Source organism: Lotus japonicus, chromosome 4 (genome assembly GCF_012489685.1).
Source record: "Lotus japonicus ecotype B-129 chromosome 4, LjGifu_v1.2".
NCBI lineage: Eukaryota > Viridiplantae > Streptophyta > Magnoliopsida > Fabales > Fabaceae > Lotus > Lotus japonicus.
Window position 1 is genome coordinate 33,201,969 of NC_080044.1, and position 20,704 is coordinate 33,222,672.

The window sequence follows — 20,704 nt, forward strand, 5'->3', positions numbered from 1 at the left end:
CTCCATCCAGCAAGTCATAAGCCACTAGGCAATTCTTTCAAATTGCTAGAGAAATGCTCTCTGAAATCCCTGAGCATTTCATCAGTGTTCCTAGTCCTCGCCGCTACCCTGTACCTAGGCCAGAACCTTTGGTTCCTCCTGACTTTCCCATCCAGGCAATCCTTATTGCCTCAATGCCTCCTCCTCCTCCTCCTCTTCAAGAGCATGCTGAGTCAGTCTCCAACCATTCACCAGATAACACACAGAATCCTGAGACTGAAACTCTTCAACCAAACCCTGAGACCAATAACTCTGCACATCAAACTCTGCAGATTGGTTCTCCCTCTGAAGTTGCCAGCAGCAACCACTCCTCATCACCTGAACCAAACCTTTCCCTTATTCCCTATACTTACTCTGGACCAACCACCCTTCTTGACTGCATCAATGCATTTAATCATGAAGCATCATTAAGGCCAATGTGCATGGTCGCACTGACCTAAGTGCAAGTCCAGACCTGGTTGTTGAAGAATGGGAACGTCTGTGTTCTTGGATGGTTGACCAAGTTCCTCTGATGATGGGGTTTCTCAACTCTGAGAAGGCAAAATGTGTTGAAGCTGCTACCCAACGTCTCAGACGAAGATAACTTCTGGCTGAACAACAGATAAGGGAATAGCTCTATTCTGCTATTGAAGAAGCACGAAAGAAGAAAGAACAAGAAGAAGAAGCTGCAAGGATTGAAGAAGAGCAACGTGAAGCTGCAAGATTGCAAACTCTGGAACAAGCTGCTCAACTTCAAGCTGAAACTGAGGCTCTCAGAAATCAAGCTTTTAGCATTATTCCAGTTGCTTCTGCATCAGGTCAAGCTTCTCACTCTGATCAAGCTACAACATCTGCTCCACCTCAGTCAGATACTAGGATTGATCTCATTGAACAATGCCTTGACTCTCATGATGCCATTCTTCAAGAGCTAAAGCAGATGTGCACAGAGCTTCTACGAAGAACACCCAATCCTTAGATTTTAGGAACTCTCTCTTCTTATATGTTTTTATCTGTTTTTTTTTATTTCTTTGTTTTAATTTTCTTTCTTTTTAAAACTATGTTTTCTTCTCTTTACTTTTTATGTTATGTTTTTCCATTGCATTTCCCATTATGTGCTGCATATTAGTTGTTCATCATAAAATGTTTTAACATTAACCAACAAACAACCGCTTTTTATTCATGGCAATATCATTCATTTGCATCGTTACAATTAAAAAGGAGGATTTCTCCTCAAGCTCCTACATTCTCGATGCATCGCTGCTTTCTCTAGCTCCAGACGATGCTGCTCATATTCCAAATGATTCAAGGTCAGACGAAGCTCCTGCTTCTCCGGACCCTCTGCCATGGACACCAGTCCGTCCCCCACTTCCTGTCTCCTCACCATGTTATCCAGCTCCCGCTGGAAGAGGTCTTGTAGCTTTTCTACAAAGGCAAGGAAGCCTCTGAGGATTGTGTCCATTTCTGGACTTAGATCCATTCCCAAGAGCCGGTTGGTCAGATCATACACTATTGGCTCCTTCTGGCGCATGTTAAAGAACAAACTTTCATCAAACACCTTCCTCCTCAGCTCTTCGATACAATCTATGTAGGAAGCCATTGCTAGTTGTGTTCTTCTGAATCTGGGATGTGAAGACTGTTATGCTTTAACCGCTATTTATAAGCTCAATTCAGTCTCCAGATGTTAATGCTGAAGCTGTTTCTCGAGGATAAGTTATTGGTAACTGAAGCTTCTCTTTACTCCCGTGGCCGGTGGTAAACGTTCTGCATATGCATTAACTCATTTCATTAATTCGCTAATTTCTTTTTCTTCATTAATTCCTTCTCCATCTTTTTGAAACTTAGACCTTCTTTAAGGGGGAGTACCTTGTACTTCAAGCTAAGTTTTTCACACCCCAAACTTTTTGCTTATGATAAAAAGGGGGAGTATAACCCAGTTTTTGATGTGTTAGTTGTGTTAGTGTGACTTCTTTTTCTTTTAGAGAATTTAAGAGTTCCACCTTTATGACCATAGATGTGTCACTAGGCAAATACAAGGAATACATTTTCACTTCTTCTAAAGTGATATTGGTTAACTCTGATACCTTACTCTGCTCATGACTCTGAATACTTATGCGCTCTGATTATTTCATTTCATCTATGTCATGCGTTTTCACTCTGAACTCTTCTATTATTTAGCTCAGAATCTAGATATCACTAACGTTTTCATTAAGTCTTAGATTCAGGGGGAGTGAAGCTCAAAATCAAGTTGTGACTTGGATTCAGAATGAGCAAAATAAACCATTCACATCAGGACTAGTCTAATTCTATTTCTCTAAACTCTGAGTGAATTCAGTTTATTGTTTAAGAATTGTTCATCAAAATACTTGGTTTTGTCATCATCAAAAAGGGGGAGATTGTAAGATCAAGTTTTGATCATGTAGTACAACTCTATGTTTTGATGATTACAAGTTAACGTTTTAGTATGAACAATTATAGTACTCTAACATGTTTTCTGAGTGTGTTCATGACAGGCTCTGACCTTGATATAATCTCACACAAATCAGAAGCACTTTGCTTAAAGAGTGACCCTAGCAACGCTTTCGCAAAGTCTATGTTCAAACTGAACAGTAGAAAAGCTTCAGTAGATCTGAAGATAGTCAAGCTCTGATGTGGACTCAACTCACTTGAAGTTCTGAAGATCCAGACGCTCTGATAACCCAGACACTCTGAAGGTCAGAAGCTCTGATGGTTTAGAAGACTCTGAAGATCAAGAAGCTGAAAAGTGTAGCCTCTGAAGTCCAGAAGCAAACTGGCTCTGAAGACCAAGTACTTCTCCTCTGAGTTCAGAATCAGAAGATACAACGGTCAGAGGATCCATGCTTCCCTCTGACTCTGATCAACAAGCTTCACAAGTTCCAACACGAAGCATTCCTCTGATCAGAAGTCAACAAGGTTAAAGGTCACGTCACTATCCAAACATTCTCAGCCACAGCAGAAGCTGGAAATCCCAGATCTGCCCTCCAACGGTAGCATTCCCATGCAATGTTCAAACCCTAATCCTTGGAGTATATATAGAGGCTGAAGACTGAAAGATGCTGTTGAAAGAAACTTATACGCGCAAGAAATATTCAAATCTTCTTAGCAATCTTTCTTCATCGAATTCATTGTGTTTACTATAAGCTTTTCAGATGCAATATCTTTGTAAACAATATCTTTTAAACAGTTGTTTAGTTTACCTTTAGGAGATCAAGGTTGATCGGATCCTAAAGAAGACTAAGAGAGTGAATCTTAGTGTGAGCTAAGTCAGTGTATTGTTAGTCACTTGTAGGTTTCAAGTGCAGTTGTAACAAATCTCTGATTAGTGAATTGCCTTCATTCTAAGAAGGAAGAAATCACCTTCACGGGTGGACTGGACTAGCTTGAGTGATTCATCAAGTGAACCAGGATAAAATCATTGTGTGCTTTTCTCATCTCTTATCTTAAGCACTTTACTTGTGTCTCGAAAGATTTGTTAAAATATTAAGTGGGAAGTTTTATTCTGAAAACGCTATTCAAACCCCCCTTTCTATCGTTTTTCATACCTTCAGCGCTCCCCCAGGATCCAAACTGTTTCCTCGATTAGGTTTTTCCTTTTACCGACTTCTTCACACCTTCCTCTTAATCTCTTCGCTTCTGATGACTATTTCCTTTGCTTTTCAGGGAACATGAAGTTTTCTACTTCCGAACTGTTGGAGGCCTTCCTCTCCGGGAACTTTAAGGCACCTTCTCCGGCCCAAGTTGGAGAGAAAAGGGGAAGCTCGCCGATGGGCGAGGGCTCTTCCAAGAAAAAGAAGCTGGGTGAGACAAGCTCTCGAGTTGCACCTCTGACTGTTACGGGCGAGGGATCCATCGCGTCCGCCCCGGCTGTCTCGGATAACACACGTGATTCCTTGGTGCCCGATCATCATGGCGAGGCGGACACTTTCCCTGCTGTGGATACCTCTTGCCCCTTGACCTCAATGGCGGGCCAGCAGCCTCCGTCCTCTGACCGCCCGCTGTCTCCTCCGCCCGTCCAGACTACTCACGATTCACCACCCCCTAACTCTCCTAGGGTTGGCGGCGAGGAAGAAGAACTTCCCTCAGACCGCCCAAAGGACCCCTCCAGCAGCTCTTCCGCTGATCCCTTCTCCTTCTTACTTTCTCACCCTTACCTTGAGACATTGAGGGAAGTACCCAGCCAAAACCCGCAGGAGGTTGCCCAAGAAGCTGTGTCAAGTCTTCTTCGCGCTGGCTGTCTGTTCGCCCAGGTGGCTTGGCAGGCTCGGCCCCTCACCGGAATTGCGGGGCTCCGCCAAGAGGTGGAAAAGCTGCATTCCATCAACCTTCAAGCCAACGAGACCTGCTCTAAGCTGTCTACCCAGTTAGCCACTAAGGTGGATAGGACAAAGAAGATGCAGAAAAAACTCGCGGAAGCGAAGCTTGCACAGGTAGCGGCGGACGAGAAGGAAAAGGAACTTGAGAACCAGGTTGAGGGACTCCGTAAGGACCTTAGTGCCAAGGAGGCCATTATTGCTTCTCAAGAGGAAAACCTTGCTGCTAAAGATAAGGAGATTGCTGATCTGCGTGAAGGGCTGGCGGCCAAAGGTGAGTTACTTGCTGAGGCCCGGTCAGATTTGGAATCGAAATGCAAACTCTTGGCCGAGAAGGATGCCCAGGCCATCGCCTTGGAAGAGCAGATAAGGAGAGAAGCTGCTTTCGCGACGGCCAACGAGCGTATTCGCGGCTTCCTAATTTGTAAATTTCAGGTCAAGCACCTCCATCCAAATGTCGACCTTGAACCCCTGGGAGTTTTAAAAAGGGTTACCCCTACCGGACTGGTGGGTCGGGAAGATCCGCCGGAAGTTGCACGCGTTGACCTTGGGGACGCTGTGGAATAAGAGAGTAAAATGTAATGTTAACTAGTTTGAAGTTATTGTAACGCTTTGCACTCTTAATTTCGTTTAAACTCTTTGTCTATATTTTACTTTCAAGTTTGATCGATTCAGCTTTATTTCTTTACGTTTTATGTTTGTTTTAGCGCTTTTCCGGAGTTTTTCTTTTCTCTCAACGCCCCCCATACTTTCCCTGTTCCTGAATTACGTCTGACGACATTGATGGTGTGCCTTGTTTAACTAGGACTTCTGCTCAATTTTTGAACTGAGGCTTTCGTCACACCAATATTTCCCGTAAGAGCAGATGTGGCCTCGCCGGTTTTGCCCCGGCGAGGACTTATTGTTGCTAGGGACCCAATGGCAATATAGGTTTACCCAGACTTATGCCTAGTTATGTTCGCGCGCCCTTATTTCGTGGGGATTTTTGGGATAAGAAGCTTATCCGCACACATCGCCGACGAGTGACGGCAAGCTGCGTCGGCTTTTCCGGAGCAATCCCCAGACTTCAAGGTCGTGTTGGGATCGCCACCTTCAGGGAATTTTTCCCACCTAGCTCTCGCCGCAATTCAGTGCGATTGAAATTGCTGGATACAATTTTTGTATTTTCAATCAGACGTGATAGTCAACAAACTCCCGAGATGGAGAACAAGAACGTGTCTTTGTTTTTACCATTTCGGCGCTTTGGCCAACAAACTCTCGAAATGGAGAACAAGAACATGTCTTTATTTTTACACCTTCAATCTTCGCAAGACGCGCCTAGCTGATCTTCCTCGCGCCAAAACCAGCTCCTTGTCAATCCTTTAGTTGTAATAGTATTTCAGGCTCGCCGCGTTCCAGGAACGTGGCACTCGCCTTCCGTCCAAGCTCTCCAGGTGATAAGCCCTCTTCCCTAAGGCTTTCAAAATTCTGTAGGGGCCTTCCCAGATTGGACTCAACTTATTTCCAGTGCTCTCGGTTCGTTTCTTTAGCACCAGGTCCCCCTCCTGCATCGCCCTCGGTCGCACTTTCGAGTCATACTTCGCCGCAGCTCGCTGCTTCATCGCAGCCTCTCTGATGCGAGCCTCATTGTGTGTTTGCGACAACAAATCTAACTCTACCACCATTTTGGCAGAATTCTCGCCCTCAAACCGCGGCGCTGTTCGCCAAGAACTGTTGTCTATTTCTACGGGCAACATGGCGTCCGCCCCATAGGCCATCCTGAATGGAGTTTCCCCAATGGTTGAGTGCTGCGTTGTATTGTAGGATCAGATTACAACCGGGAGTTCATCCTGTAAGATCAAGATTTGATATAGTAGTACAACTCTATGTTTTGATGATTACAAGTTAACTATTAAGTATGAACAATTATGGTACTCTAACGTTGTTTTCTGAGTGTTCAAATTACAGGCCAAGACTCTGGTCCTATCTCACATGATTCAAAAGTACAATGCTCAAAGAGTAACCTCTGCAACGCTTTCGCACGTACTATGTTCAAATTGAACTGCAGATCAAGCTTCAGAAGATATGAAGATTATAAAGCTCTGATATGGATTAAGCTCACTAGAAGCTCTGAAGGATCAGACGCTCTGAAGGATCAGACGCTCTGAAGGATCAGAAGCTCTGAAGCATTAGAAGCTGAGCAGTGAAGACTCTGAAGTCCAAGAGTAAGCTGGCTCTAAAGACCAAGTACTTCTCCTTTGAGTCCAGAAGCAGAAGGTACAAAGGTCAGAGGATCCAAGCTTCCCTCTGACTCTGATCATCAAGCTTCACAAGTTCCAAGATGAAGCATCACTCTGATCAGAAGTCAACAAGGTTGAAGGTCATGTCGCTATCCAAAGTACAAAAGCAATTGTACCATTCCTGACGACCTTACCTAACTGATTCAGCCACAGCAGAACCTGGAAATTCCAGATCTGCCCTCCAACGGTAGCATCTCCATGCAACGGTCCAACCCTAATCCTTGGAGTATATAAAGAGGCTGAAGATTGAAAGATGTCGCAAAAGAAACTTGTTCACGCGCAAGAAATATTTCAAATCTTCTTAGCAATCTTTCTTCAAATAGAACTAAGTGTGTTTACTATTAGCTTTTGAAGAAGCACTTATTTGTAAACCCAAAACCTTCAAACAGTTGTTTGATTTACCTTTAGGAGATCAAGGTTGATCGGATCCTAGAGAAGACTAAGAGAGTGAATCTTAGTGTTAGCTAAGTCAGTGTATTGTTAGTCACTTTGCAGGTAGCAAGTGCAGTTGTAACAAAACTCTGATTAGTGGATTGCCTTCATTCTAAGAAGGAAGATATCACCTTAACGGGTGGACTGGATTAGCTTGAGGGATTTATCAAGTGAACCAGGATAAAATCATCTGTGTACTTTCCTTATCTCTTATCTTTGCACTTTTATCATTGGTGATTGAAGAGATTTATTTAAATCTCAAGTGGATTAAGTTTTTAGTTATAAAACGCTATTCAAACCCCCCCTTTCTATCGTTTTTCATACCTTCAATTGGTATCAGAGCGCAAGTTCTGATTACCACACCTAACAGTGCTCAGTGATCCGGGCCGGTGTGAAAAACTAAAATGGCTGCCACCCTTGAAACGCAAAAAGATGTCTATAGTGCAAAGCCTCCTATGTTTGATGGGCAAAGATTTGAGTACTGGAAAGACAGGATTGAAAGCTTTTTTCTGGGCTTTGATGCAAATCTCTGGGATATTATAGTGGATGACTACGAGCATCCAGTTGATGTTGATGGCAAGAAGATCTCCAAATCAGAGATGTCTGCAGAACAAAAGAAGCTTTACTCACTGCATCATAAAGCTAGAACTATTCTTCTAAGTGCTATTTCTTATGAAGAAAGTATGAATCCTTCCAGATGGAATCCAGTGAGTCCATTGAGGACATGTTCTCCAGATTTTAGCTACTCATTGCTGGAATTAGACCTCTCAACAAGAGCCACACAACTGTTGATCATGTCATGAGAATTCTGAGAGGCCCTCCTGAAAGCTGGATGCCTCTAATAACTTCCTTGGAGCTCACAAGAGATGTTGATCAGATGAGTCTGGAAGAACTCATAAGCATACTGCAGTGTCATGAACTAAAGCGTTCTGAACATCAGGATCAGAAGGAGAAGTCTATTGCCTTAAAATCCAAATCTGAAAAGGCTAAAGGTCTCAAGCAGAAGAAGAAGAATCTGAAGAAGCCTCTGAAGATTCTGATGAGGATGAGCTGACTCTGATCTCCAGAAGGCTTAACCGCATCTAGAAGCACAGGCAGAGCAAGTACAAAGGCTCTGAAAAGAATAAAGGAAAGAATGAATCTTCTTCTGGTCAAAGAAGTCTTCATCATAGGAAGTCACATGCTTTGAATGCAAAGAATCAGGGCACTACAAGAGTGATTGTCCTAAGCTGAAAAAGGACAAGAAGACAAAGAAGCATTTCAAAGCTAAGAAAGGCCTCATGGTGACTTTTGATGAATCAGAGTCAGAGGATGATGACTCTGATGGAGAAGTTGTTGAAGGACTCATGGCTATTGTCAAGAACAAAGAAGCAGAGTCAAAAGAAGCAACTAACTCTGAATCAGCATCAGAGGAAGATCCAAACTCTGACGATGAAAATGAGGTATTCGCTTCTTTCTCAACCTCTGAACTTAAATGTCCTTTGTCTGATATCATGGATAAATATAACACTCTCTTGACTAAGCATAAAAGGTTGAAAAAGGAATTTACTGCTGTTTCTAAAACCTCTACCGAACATGAGAAAATTATTTCTGAACTGAAAGAAAATAATCATGCTTTAGTTAACTCTAACTCTGTGCTTAAAAACCAAATTATCAAGTTAGAAGAAGTTGTTGCATGTAATGCCTCTGATATAAACCAAATATGAAAATTCCTTTCAAAGATTCCTAGCTAAAAGCTTAGATAGAAGCTTGATGGCTTCAATGATCTATGGCGTTAGCAGAAATGGAATGAGTGGCAATTGCTATTCTGGACCAAGTAGAAATGAGCCTCCTATGCCTAAGGCCAAACCTCTGCATGAACATTTTGTACCCTCTGGTACTATTTTGCCTGAATCATTGCCTGCTAAAGTTGTTAAACCCTCTCGTAAAAAGGGAACTCCTTCTGTGCTTAAATATCATGCTCAAATTCCCTTATGTTATCATGTTGAGAAACCCAAGGTCATCAGAACCTCTGGGATAACTAACAAGAAACGACCCAGAAAATGGGTACCTAAGGATATGATTATCTATGTTGCAGATATCCTTGATCGCTCCCTTGAAACACCAATCATGGTATCTGGACAGTGGGTGCTCGCGTCACATGACGGGAGAAAGGCGTATGTTCCAAGAGCTAAAACTTAAGCCTGGAGGCGAAGTTGGCTTTGGAGGAAATGAGAAGGGTAAAATTGTTGGTTCTGGTACTATTGGTGTTGATAATAGTCCATGCATTGATAATGTTCTGTTGGTAGATGGCTTAAATCAATTAGCTGACAAGGGTTATGATATAATCTTCAATCAAAAGTCTTGCAGGGCTGTAAGTCAGATCGATGGCTCTGTTCTGTTTAACAGCAAGAGGAGGAACAACACTTATAAGATCAGACTATCTGAGTTGGAAACTCAGAAAGTAAAGTGCTTTCTGTCTGTTAATGAAGAGCAATGGGTATGGCATAGACGGTTAGGGCATGCCAGTATGAGAAAGATTTCTCAGCTGAGTAAGCTTGACCTTGTCAGGGGCTTACCCACTCTGATGTTTTCTTCAGATGCTCTTTGTGTAGCATGTCAGAAAGGAAAATTTACAAAAGTCTCCTTCAAGGCAAAGAATGTTGTTTCCACCTCAAGGCCGTTGGAACTTCTGCATATCGACCTTTTTGGACAAGTGAAAACTGAGTCTATTGGTGGCAAAAGATATGGGATGGTCATTGTTGATGACTATAGCCGCTGGACATGGGTAAAATTTCTAACCCGCAAGGATGAGTCTCATTCTGTGTTCTCTACCTTTATTGCCCAAGTGCAAAACGAGAAGGCTTGCAGAATTATGTGTGTCAGAAGTGATCATGGTGGAGAGTTTGAAAATGACAAGTTTGAGAGTCTGTTTGATTCGTATGGAATTGCACATGATTTCTCTTGTCCTAGAACTCCTCAACAAAATGGGGTTGTTGAGAGGAAGAATAGAACTCTTCAAGAGATGGCTAGAACCATGCTTCAAGAAACTGACATGGCAAAGCACTTCTGGGCTGAGGTAGTAAACACAACATGTTACATTCAGAATAGGATCTCTATCAGACCAATTCTGAATAAGACTCCTTATGAATTGTGGAAGAAAGTAAAACCCAACATTTCTTACTTTCATCCTTTTGGTTGTGTTTACTATGCTCTGAATACTAAGGATAAATTACATAAGTCTGATTCTAAATCTTCTAAATGTTTATTACTTGGTTACTCTGAACGATCTAAAGGTTTTAGAATTTATAATACTGATGCTAAAACTATTGAAGAATCTATTCATGTTAGATTTGACGATAAGCTTGACACTGATCAGTCAAAGCTAGTTGAAAAGTTTGCAGATATGAGTATTAATGTTTCTGACAAAGGCAAACCTCCAGAGGAAGCTGAGCCAGAGGAAGTTGGTCCCTCTGATTCACAACCTCAAAAGAAGAGCAGAATTGTTGCCTCTCACCCTAAGGAGTTGATTCTGGGAAACAAAGATGAACCAGTCAGAACCAGATCAGCATTCAGACCCTCTGAAGAGACTCTACTTAGTCCGAAGGGATTGGTATCCTTAATTGAACCAAAATCAATTGATGAAGCTCTTCAAGACAAAGACTGGATTTTGGCAATGGAAGAAGAACTGAATCAATTCTCCAAGAATGATGTTTGGAACCTTGTCAAGAAACCTCAAGGCGCTCACATCATTGGAACCAAATGAGTGTTCAGAAACAAGCTGAATGAAAAAGGAGATGTAGTCAGAAACAAAGCAAGGCTAGTTGCTCAAGGCTACAGTCAGCAAGAAGGAATAGATTATACTGAAACATTTGCTCCAGTAGCAAGATTGGAAGCAATCAGACTGCTGATTTCATTCTCAGTGAATCACAACATAATTCTTCATCAGATGGATGTTAAGAGTGCCTTCCTGAATGGATACATCTCAGAGGAAGTGTATGTGCACCAACCTCCTGGTTTTGAAGATGAGAAGAACCCTGACCATGTTTTCAAATTGAAGAAATCTTTCTATGGTCTGAAGCAAGCTCCCAGAGCATGGTATGAGAGACTCAGCTCATTCCTTCTGGAAAATGAGTTTGTAAAGGGTAAAGTAGATACAACTCTCTTCTGCAAAACTTACAAAGATGATATTTTAATTGTGAAAATTTATGTTGATGATATTATATTTGGATCTGCTAATCCATCTCTTTGCAAAGAATTTTCTGAGATGATGCAGGCTGAATTTGAAATGAGTATGATGGGAGAACTCAAGTACATTTTCTGGGAATACAAGTTGATCAAAAACCAGAAGCTACTTACATCCATCAGAGCAAGTACATAAAGGAACTTTTGAAGAAGTTCAATATGACAAAATCAATAATTTCCAAGACTCTTATGCATCCTACATGCATTCTGGAGAAAGAAGGTACCAGTGGGAAAGTATGTCAGAAGCTCTATCGTGGAATGATAGGTTCACTTCTATACTTAACTGCATCTAGGCCAGATATTCTGTTTAGTGTACACTTATGTGCTCGATTCCAATCAGATCCTAGAGAAACTCACTTAACTGTCGTTAAGAGAATTCTCAGATCTCTGAAAGGTACCACTAACCTTGGCTTGATGTATAAGAAACATCAAAGTATAAGCTTTCAGGTTATTGTGATGCTGATTATGCTGGAGATAGAACTGAAAGAAAGAGTACTTCTGGAAATTGTCAATTTCTGGGAAGTAACTTAGTCTCATGGGCAAGCAAGAGGCAGTCTACTATTGCATTATCCACTGCAGAGGCAGAATATCTCTCAGCTGCTATATGCAGCACTCACAGGCTCTGGATGAATCATCAGCTAGAGGATTATCAAATCCTTGAGAGCAACATTCCAATTTATTGTGATAACACTGCGGCAATTTCACTTAGTAAGAATCAAATCTTACACTCAAGGGCTAAACACATTGAGGTAAAGTATCACTTTATTAGAGATTATGTTCAGAAGGGCGTACTTCTTCTGAAGTTTATTGATACTGACCATCAATGGGCAGATATCTTCACAAAGCCCTTAGCAGAGGATATATTTAAATTTATACTAAAAAATCTGAATATGGACTTTTGTCCAGTATGAAGATGAATCAGAACCTCTAACTATGATGCTTCCTCATCAGAAGATGTCTAGTTCAGAAGGTAACTCAGTCAGAAGATAAGTACCCATTGGTGCTTACTCTGAGACGAGACAGTAAGCGTGTGTCAGTTACTTTAATACATCGTTCCTTGTGCCCGTGCTGACAATCTGTTGTAATGAGTGTTGATCTGCTTTTTCTCCACCGTGTGATTTGTGTATTAACTGTTCATAATGATGTTCTTAATTTTCAACCGTTGATTTTACTTTTGCTTTTACAATCAACAACGGTTACTTTCTAAAACCACTACGCACACACGTTCTCCATCATTCACGCCTTTTGCTTCTCTCTCCTGTTTGCAAAACCCTCATTCTCTTCGATTCTCTCTCGATATCACTCATCTCTCTTCTACCCAAACCGCCTACCTTCAACAATGGCGAATTCTGAAAGAGCTGACTCCGGTGAAAGGTCCGATTCCGCCGATGGAAGAGTATTTCCAAGAATGGTTGTGGGTCTTCCAACAGGGCAAGTGGGTCCTGTTCTGCGTCCTAGATCGACTGAGGGTGCTCAAGCACAAGTCCAAGACGCGGAAGATGTTGTTCCCTTATCTCAGAGAAGATGTGTAGTTACCTGCGTTTTCCCTCCATAAGATCTCCAAGTTCTTGCTTAATGGAGATTTGACCTAGACAACATTGCTGACAATGGAGTTGATCTTCATCCTAAAGCTCAAGCTCAAGGCTAGGAAGGGTATTTCCAAAGACTTCATGGTCCAGTCTATGATAAACTCGTGAAGGAATTCTGGAAGCACGCTGACTGCAATGAACATCAAGTAGTGTCATTTGTCCTGGGGAAGAGGATCATCATTTCTGAGAAGTCGTTTGTAAGGCTTCTGGGTGCAGAAACAAGCAATGGCTACAGATTCCAGTTGCAGGAATCAAAAGTCAAACCAAAAACCAAAGAGGCAGTCAACATGGCTCTTTATTCTACATGGAAGCCAGGGAAAAATGACTGCAAGACCAAGGATCTTCCTCCTGAATTGAGAATCTGGCAAAAGATTCTGCTAAACTGCATAAATCAAAGGCCAAAGGGGAGCTCTCCAGATTATATCAACTTCACCCAGAAGGTGTTACTTTTCTTCATCAAGGAGAACCGCAAAGTTTGCCTGTCCTACTTTCTCTTCTCCTATCTGAAGGAGTGCATCAAGATGCCAAGAACCACTACTTCACCCAAGTTAGCAGACTACTTTCTGACTTCTTCATAGAGAGCAAACTGATAAAGGCTCCGCCAAAATTAGGATGCACTGAAGACTTGACAACAATTACTGGGGATGTCTTCACTCCTACTTCCATGAAGAGAATGGGCCTGATAGAAACAAAGGCTGAAGTCAAAATTGCTGATGTAAGACCAAGAAGAAGAACCCATCTGAAGGACTACCCCCTCTGGTCCAAGGCTGATGACCCAGAGGCAATCAGAATCTATCTTGCTGATTTGAGGATGCAAGGCTATGAGATTGATGTGGATGAATTCTTCAGGAACCTTCCAGATCCTCCTGACTTTGAATCTCCCAGGAAGAGGAAGACTAAGAGAAAGCAAGTTGAAGCCTCTAAGGAGAATGATCCCTCTGATGGTGATGACAATGATGATGATGAACCACCGCCTCAGAAGAAGGCCAAGAAGGTCAGGATTGTGACTCAAGTCACTCATCTGCAACCAACTCAAGAGCCTGCTAGAACTGTACCTTCTACCAGAGTCACAAGATCTGCAGCTAGAGCTTCAAGTAAGTTTGTTGTTCTTTCAGATGATGATTTAAATTTGCTTGATGCAATTCATGATGAAACCAATCCTGAACCCACACCCATCAATCAACCAACCTCTCATCCTTCACCCCCTCGGGCCTCAATCTTCCAACCTTCCATTGAGGAAGAACCCCTCTGGAAAATGCTCCAAGCAAACAAACCCTCTGCTTCCACCTCACCCATTATACTTCCATACAATCTAGAAACCTCTGAACCACAAGTCATGGAGACACAAGCCTCTGATAAAACCACCTCTGAACCACATTCACGTAATCACTCTGAACGTGAAATTCTCTCTCCTGGTCCCTCTGTTTCTTTTCCAACCAATGTTCCTTTCTCTTCTCCCTCAAATGAATCTGAAGTTAATTGGCAATTCTTTCAAATTGCTAGAGAAATGATTTCAGAAATCCCTGCACATTTCATTACTGTTCCTAGTCCAAACCGCTACCCTGGACCAAGGTCAGAACCTCTGGTTGCTCCGGATTTCCCAATCCAAGGGGTCCCTCTTGCTTCAATGCCTCCTCCACCTCCTCCTCCTCATTCTCCTCTTCCAGAGAATGATGAATCAGTCTCAAATCATTCCCCAGACAAATCATCACACCCTGAGACTGAAACCTCTCATCAAAACCCTGAGACCAACATATCTGCACATCAGACTCTGCAGATTGGTTCTCCCTCTGAGGTTGCAAGTAGCAATAACTCTTCAACACCTGAACCAAACCTCTCTCTTGTTCCCTACACCTACTCTGGACCAAACACCCTCCTTGATTGCATCAACTCATTTAATCATGAAGCATCTTTAAGGGTTCGTAATGTGCATGGTCGCACTGATCTAAGTGAGCATCCAGACATGGTTGTTGAGGACTGGGATCATCTGTGTTCTTCGCTGGTTGATCAAGTTCCAGTAATGGTGGGGTTTCTAAATGCTAAAAAGAACAGGTGTGTTGAATCAGTCAATCAACGCCTCAGAAGAAGAAAAGCTCTGAATGAACAGCTGATGAGAGAACAGCTCTATACTGTTATTGAAGAAACCAGAAAGAAGAAGGAACAAGAAGAAGAAGCTGCAAGGATTGAAGCAGAACAACGTGAAGCTGCAAGGTTGCAAGCTCTGGAACAAGCAGCTAAATTACAAGCTGAAGCTGAGGCACTCAGAAATCAAGCACTTAGAATTGTTCCAGTTACTGATGTTGCCTCCACATCTGCTCAAGTTCCTCACTCTGATCAAGCTACAACGTCTGCTCCACCTCAGTCAGATTCAAGGGTTGATATCATTGAACAAAGGCTTGGTTCTCATGAAATTCTTCTTCAGAGTTTGAAAGAAATGTGCACCGAGCTTCTAAGAAGGACACCTAAACGCTAGTTTTAGGAACTCTCTTCTCTTCTGTTCTTATCTATGCGTATTTATTTTCTTCTTGAACTATGTTTCTTTATCTATGTTTATTTGTTTGCTTTTTGAACTATGTTCCCTTATATATTTTCTTTTTATTCAATTATCGTTTTCATTATGTGTTGCATAATACTTGTTCATCATTCAAATTAATTTTTCACCCATACACATTAACTAACAAACAAAACTTTTATTCATTAATAAGAAATTACATACAATGCATTAATACCCTTAAAATGGAGGATTTTTCCTCAATTCTCTACACTGCCTACGCATCGCTGCTTTCTCAAGCTCCAGACGATGCTGCCTATACTCTAAGAGGACTAAGCTCTGGCGCAGCTCCTGCCTCTCAGGACTCTCCGCCACCGTCTCCAGAGTCGCCTATGTTGCTCTGATTTCCTCATACAGCTCCAGCTCCTTCTGGAAGCAGACTTGCATTTCCTCCACGAATCTGAGGAAGCTTCTGAGGATGTTGTCCATTTCTGGACTTAGGCTCATGCCTAAAAGCCGGTTTGTCAAACTATAGACGCTTGGTTCCTCCGGATGGCGTACATTGATGAAGAGATCTTCATCAAAGGCTTTCTTCCTCAACTGCTCGACGCATGGTATGAAGGATGCCATTGCAATTTTAAGATCAAGAGAAAATGAGATGTGAAAACTGATATGGTTTAACTGCCATTTATAAGCTCAGTTCAGTCTACAGAAGTTAATGCTGAAGCAGTTTCCCGAGGATTATTTATTGGTAACAGAAGTTTACCTTAACTCCTTGGCCGGTGGTAAACATTCAAAATTTTTCATTTAATCTTCTGCATATACATTAATTAAAAACATTTTTCCTTTAAAACTTTTCTTTAATTTCTTTTTCTTTTCTCCATCTTTTTACACTTAGGGGGAGTACCTAGTACTTCAAGCTAAGTTTTTCACACCCCGTGCTTTTTGCTTATGACAAAAAGGGGGAGTATAACCCAGTTTTTGATGTGTAAGCTGTGCTAGTGTGATTTCTTTTTCCTTTTGGAGAATTTAAGAGTTCCACTCTTATGACCATAGATGTGTCACTGGGCAAATACAAGGAATACATTTTCACTTCCTCTGAAGTGATACTAGTTGACTCTGATACCTTTACTCTGATCATGACTCTGAATACTTATGCGCTTTGATTATTTCATCTCATCTATGTCATATATTCTTACTCTGAACACTTTTAATATTTAGCTCAGAATCTAGATATTACTAATATTTTCATTAAGTCATAGATTCAGGGGGAGCTAAGCTCATAATCAAGTTGTGACTTGGATTCAAAATGAGCAACATAAACCATTCACCTCAGTATAAGTTTATCTCTATTCTCTAAACTCTGAGTGAATTCAGTTTATTGTTTAAGAATTGTTCATCAATATACTTGGTTTTGTCATCATCAAAAAGGGGGAGATTGTAAGATCAAGTTTTGATCCAGTAGTACAACTCTATGTTTTGATGATTACAAGTTAACTATTAAGTATGAACAATTATGGTACTCTAACGTTGTTTTCTGAGTGTTCAAATGACAGGCCAAGACTCTGGTCCTATCTCACATGATTCAGAAGTACAATGCTCAAAGAGTAACCTCTGCAACACTTTCGCACTTACTATGTTCAAACTGAACAGTAGATCAAGCTTCAGAAGATCTGAAGATTATAAAGCTCTGATATGGATTCAGCTCACTAGAAGCTCTGAAGGATCAGATGCTCTGAAGGATCAGACGCTCTGAAGGATCAGAAGCTCTAAAGCATCAGAAGCTGAGCAGTGAAGACCAAGAGTAAGCTGGCTCTGAAGACCAAGTACTTCTCCACTGAGTCCAGAAGCAGAAGGTACAAAGGTCAGAGGATCCAAGCTTCCCTCTGACTCTGATCATCAAGCTTCACAAGTTCCAAGATGAAGCATCACTCTGATCAGAAGTCAACAAGGTTGAAAGTCATGTCGCTATTCAAAGTACAAAAGCAATTGTACCATTCCTGACGACCTTACCTAACTGATTCAGCCACAGCCGAACCTAGAAATTCCAGATCTGCCCTCCAACGGGAGCATCTCCATGCAACGTTCAAACCCTAATCCTTGGAGTATATAAAGAGGCTGAAGATTGAAAGATGCCGCAAAAGAAACTTGTTCACGTGCAAGAAATATTTCAAATCTTCTTAGCAATCTTTCTTCAAATAGAACTAAGTGTGTTTACTATTAGCTTTTGAAGAAGCACTTATTTGTAAACCCAAAACCTTCAAACAGTTGTTTGATTTACCTTTAGGAGATCAAGGTTGATCGGATCCTAGAGAAGACTAAGAGAGTGAATCTTAGTGTTAGCTAAGTCAGTGTATTGTTAGTCACTTTGCAGGTAGCAAGTGCAGTTGTAACAAAACTCTGATTAGTGGATTGCCTTCATTCTAAGAAGGAAGAAATCACCTTAACGGGTGGACTGGATTAGCTTGAGGGATTTATCAAGTGAACCAGGATAAAATCATTTGTGTACTTTCCTTATCTCTTATCTCTGCACTTTTATCATTGGTGATTGAAGAGATTTATTTAAATCTCAAGTGGGTTAAGTTTTTAGTTATAAAACGCTATTCAAACCCCCCCTTTCTATCGTTTTTCATACCTTCACATCCAACCAGGCTCCCTTCGCCTCCGAGAGTCGGCGCTTCAAACCCCGCAAGATTACCTTATTCGCCGACTCTGCTTGCCCGTAGTTTGAGGATGTTCCACTGAAGAGAACCTTCTCTGAATACCCATCTCTTCGCAAAATTCTCTTGTTTGGTTACTTGCAAACTGCGTCCCATTATCTGAAACGATTGCCCTTGGTACCCCAAATCGACATACGATTCTTTTCTAGTAAAAACTTACGATCTTGGCTGCAGTAATGCTTGTAAGGGGCTCGGCTTCCACCCATTTGGTGAAGTAATCCACCGCTACGAGGATGAACTTCATTTGTGACCTGGCGGTGGGGAAAGGCCCGACGAGGTCAACTCCCCACATGGCGAAGGGCCATGGGGAGCTAATCGTGGCCAACTATCCCGCCAGGGCCCTGGGCAAGTCTGCAAACACTTGACACTTTTTGCATTTTTTCACGAATTCTGCACAGTCTTTTCTTATTGTAGGCCAGTAAAAGCCTGCTCTGAGGACTTTGCTAGCTCGAGTAAAGTGTAGTGTCCTACCTCTCTTCTTTGTTCCTTCGAGTATTTTACCACCTCGCTTGGCTCACCCGCCAAGATGTCTACGATGGGGTCCATCCAAGTTTCTTGGCGGTCAACCGAGGCTACCAACTCTCCTTCGATGCTAGGATTGGCGAGCGTCTCTTGGATCACACTTCGATTGTTCCCAGGCTTTCGAGTGCTGGCTAATCTCGCTAGAGGGTCCGCCCTCTGGTTCTGCGCCCTTGGCACAAATTCAACTACCAGCTCTTGCAGTCGACCCATCAGCAGTCGTACGCGCTCTAGATATTTTATCAAGGGCGGCTCCTTCACCTCGAATTCCCCATTTACCTGGTTTGCCACTAGCAACGAGTCTGCTCTAACCAGCAAACTGTCAATCTGTACCTCAATTGCTAACTTCAGTCCGGCGATGAGGGCCTCATATTCTGCCTGGTTATTGCTGGCTTTGAACTGGAATCTGAGGGACTGCTCTAGAACCAACTCCCAGGCCCTTGTAGTGTGACCCCTGCTCCACTTCCGTTGTCATTTGATGACCCATCGACGAACAATGTCCATTGCGTCCTCACCTTTTCACCGTCTTCCGGCGTCAACTCCACCACAAAATCAGCCAAAGTCTGCGCACCGACCTTCCCCCTTTTGTCGTATTGCAAACCGTATTCTGACAATTCAACTGACCATGCTCCCTGACAAATCTGGCACCTGTCTCAAAGGAAGATCATTTCTTATTTTTACCTGAAAGCTTTGAAAGTAAGGTCTTAGGCGTCTGGCGGTAACGAGGACGGCGAGCGCCGCCTTCTCTATCTTCTGATACCTAATCTCCGCCCCTTGAAGTGTATGGCTTACGAAGTAAACTATTTTTTGCTCTCTGTTTACCTCCTGAAGAATGACAGAGCTGATTGCATGATCGTTGACAGAAAAATACAAGTGCAAAGGGAGGCCTTGGGCAGGTTTTGATAACACGGGTGGCGCGGACAACATCTCTTTGAGGCGTTTAAAGGCTTCTTCGCATTCTGAACTCCACTCAAACGCCGCATTCTTCTTTAGGCACTTGAAGAATGGGGCCGACTTGTCGCCCGAATGAGGGAGAAACCTGGACAGGGTTGCAATCCATCCCGTCAGGCGCTGCACCTCTTTTACACTGCTGGGGCTTTTCATTTCTTGGATTGCTTTACACTTATCTGGATTGATCTCAATCCCTCTTGACGTAATCATGAAGCCTAAAAACTTCCCACCCTGTATACCAAAAGAACACTTCTCCGGATTGAGCCTCATATTATGTTTTCGGAGCCTGCCAAAAGCTTCCGTCAAATCCTCATGATGGCTTGATCCCAAAACCTATTTCATGATCATATCATCGACATATACCTCCATGTTCCTTCCCACTTGGCCCTCAAATATCCTATCCATCAACCGCTGATATGTCGCCCTCGCATTCTTCAGCCCATAGGGCATGGTTTGATAACAGTAGTTTACCCTAGCGGTCATGAAGGTCGTTTTGTCTTCATCCGACGGGTGCATCTTGATTTGGTGATATCCTGAATAGGCATCCATCAGACTCAGAAGCTCATTTCCCGACGCTCCATCCACTAGCTTGTCTATGCTCGTTAATGGATAAAAATCTTTCGGACATGCCTTGTTCAGGTCTGTGTAGTCTACACACATCCGCCATTTTCCGTTCGCCTTCTTTACCATCACCATATTTGCCAGCCAAGTAGGATACTTAATTTCCCGGATGAAGTCTGCCGCTACTAATTTGTTTACCTCTTGCTGGATTGCCTTCTCCTTTTCATCGCTCATTCGCCGGCGTGTCTGGGTCACTGGTTTAATTCCGGGATTTAGCGCCAGCCTGTGGCAAATGAAGTTCGGGTCTATTCCTGGCATGTCCTTGTGACTCCAAGCAAAGAGATCCAAGTTCTCGCCCAATAGCTTTGATAATCTTTGTTCTTGGGCCTTAGTCAGTCGGGTCCCTATTTTGAGTATCTTCTCGCCAAATTTTAGTTCCTTGGTCTCCTCGATCAGCGTGGGCCTGTTGACTCGCCCCTCACCCCTTGGACCTCGTTGCATCGGTGTCCCACCGAGGTGTTCCTTTTCCCGTACCTGTCTACCGCATTGCAGTAGCACTCCCTCGCAGTTTTCTGGTCCACAACCACTCTCT

At 42.6% G+C, this 20,704-nt stretch overlaps 1 protein-coding gene across 1 annotated transcript; it reads right to left on the reverse strand.

Moving 5' to 3' along the window:
• Nucleotides 1–18,486: 18,486 nt before the first annotated feature.
• LOC130712644 (uncharacterized) lies at nucleotides 18,487–19,821 on the reverse strand. Its single transcript, XM_057562466.1, has 3 exons — nucleotides 19,361–19,821; nucleotides 19,116–19,248; nucleotides 18,487–19,014 (listed from the first exon to the last, which is right to left on the reverse strand). Exons 1-3 carry the CDS (start codon nucleotides 19,819–19,821, stop codon nucleotides 18,487–18,489), a joined length of 1,122 nt encoding a protein of 373 aa, XP_057418449.1.
• Between the last annotated feature and the right edge of the window lie 883 nt (nucleotides 19,822–20,704).

What these genes read in the sequence shown, in the direction of transcription:
- LOC130712644 (XM_057562466.1), bottom strand. Translation starts at nt 19,821, where the DNA reads ATGAGGCTCAATCCGGAGAAGTGTTCTTTTGGTATACAGGGTGGGAAG. An exon ending in CTTCAAGGGGCGGAGATTAG is followed by an intron (nt 19,249 to 19,360) that starts GTATCAGAAGAT and finishes CCTTTGAGACAG; the next exon opens with GTGCCAGATTTGTCAGGGAG. An exon ending in CGCCGGAAGACGGTGAAAAG is followed by an intron (nt 19,015 to 19,115) that starts GTGAGGACGCAA and finishes GTTCTAGAGCAG; the next exon opens with TCCCTCAGATTCCAGTTCAA.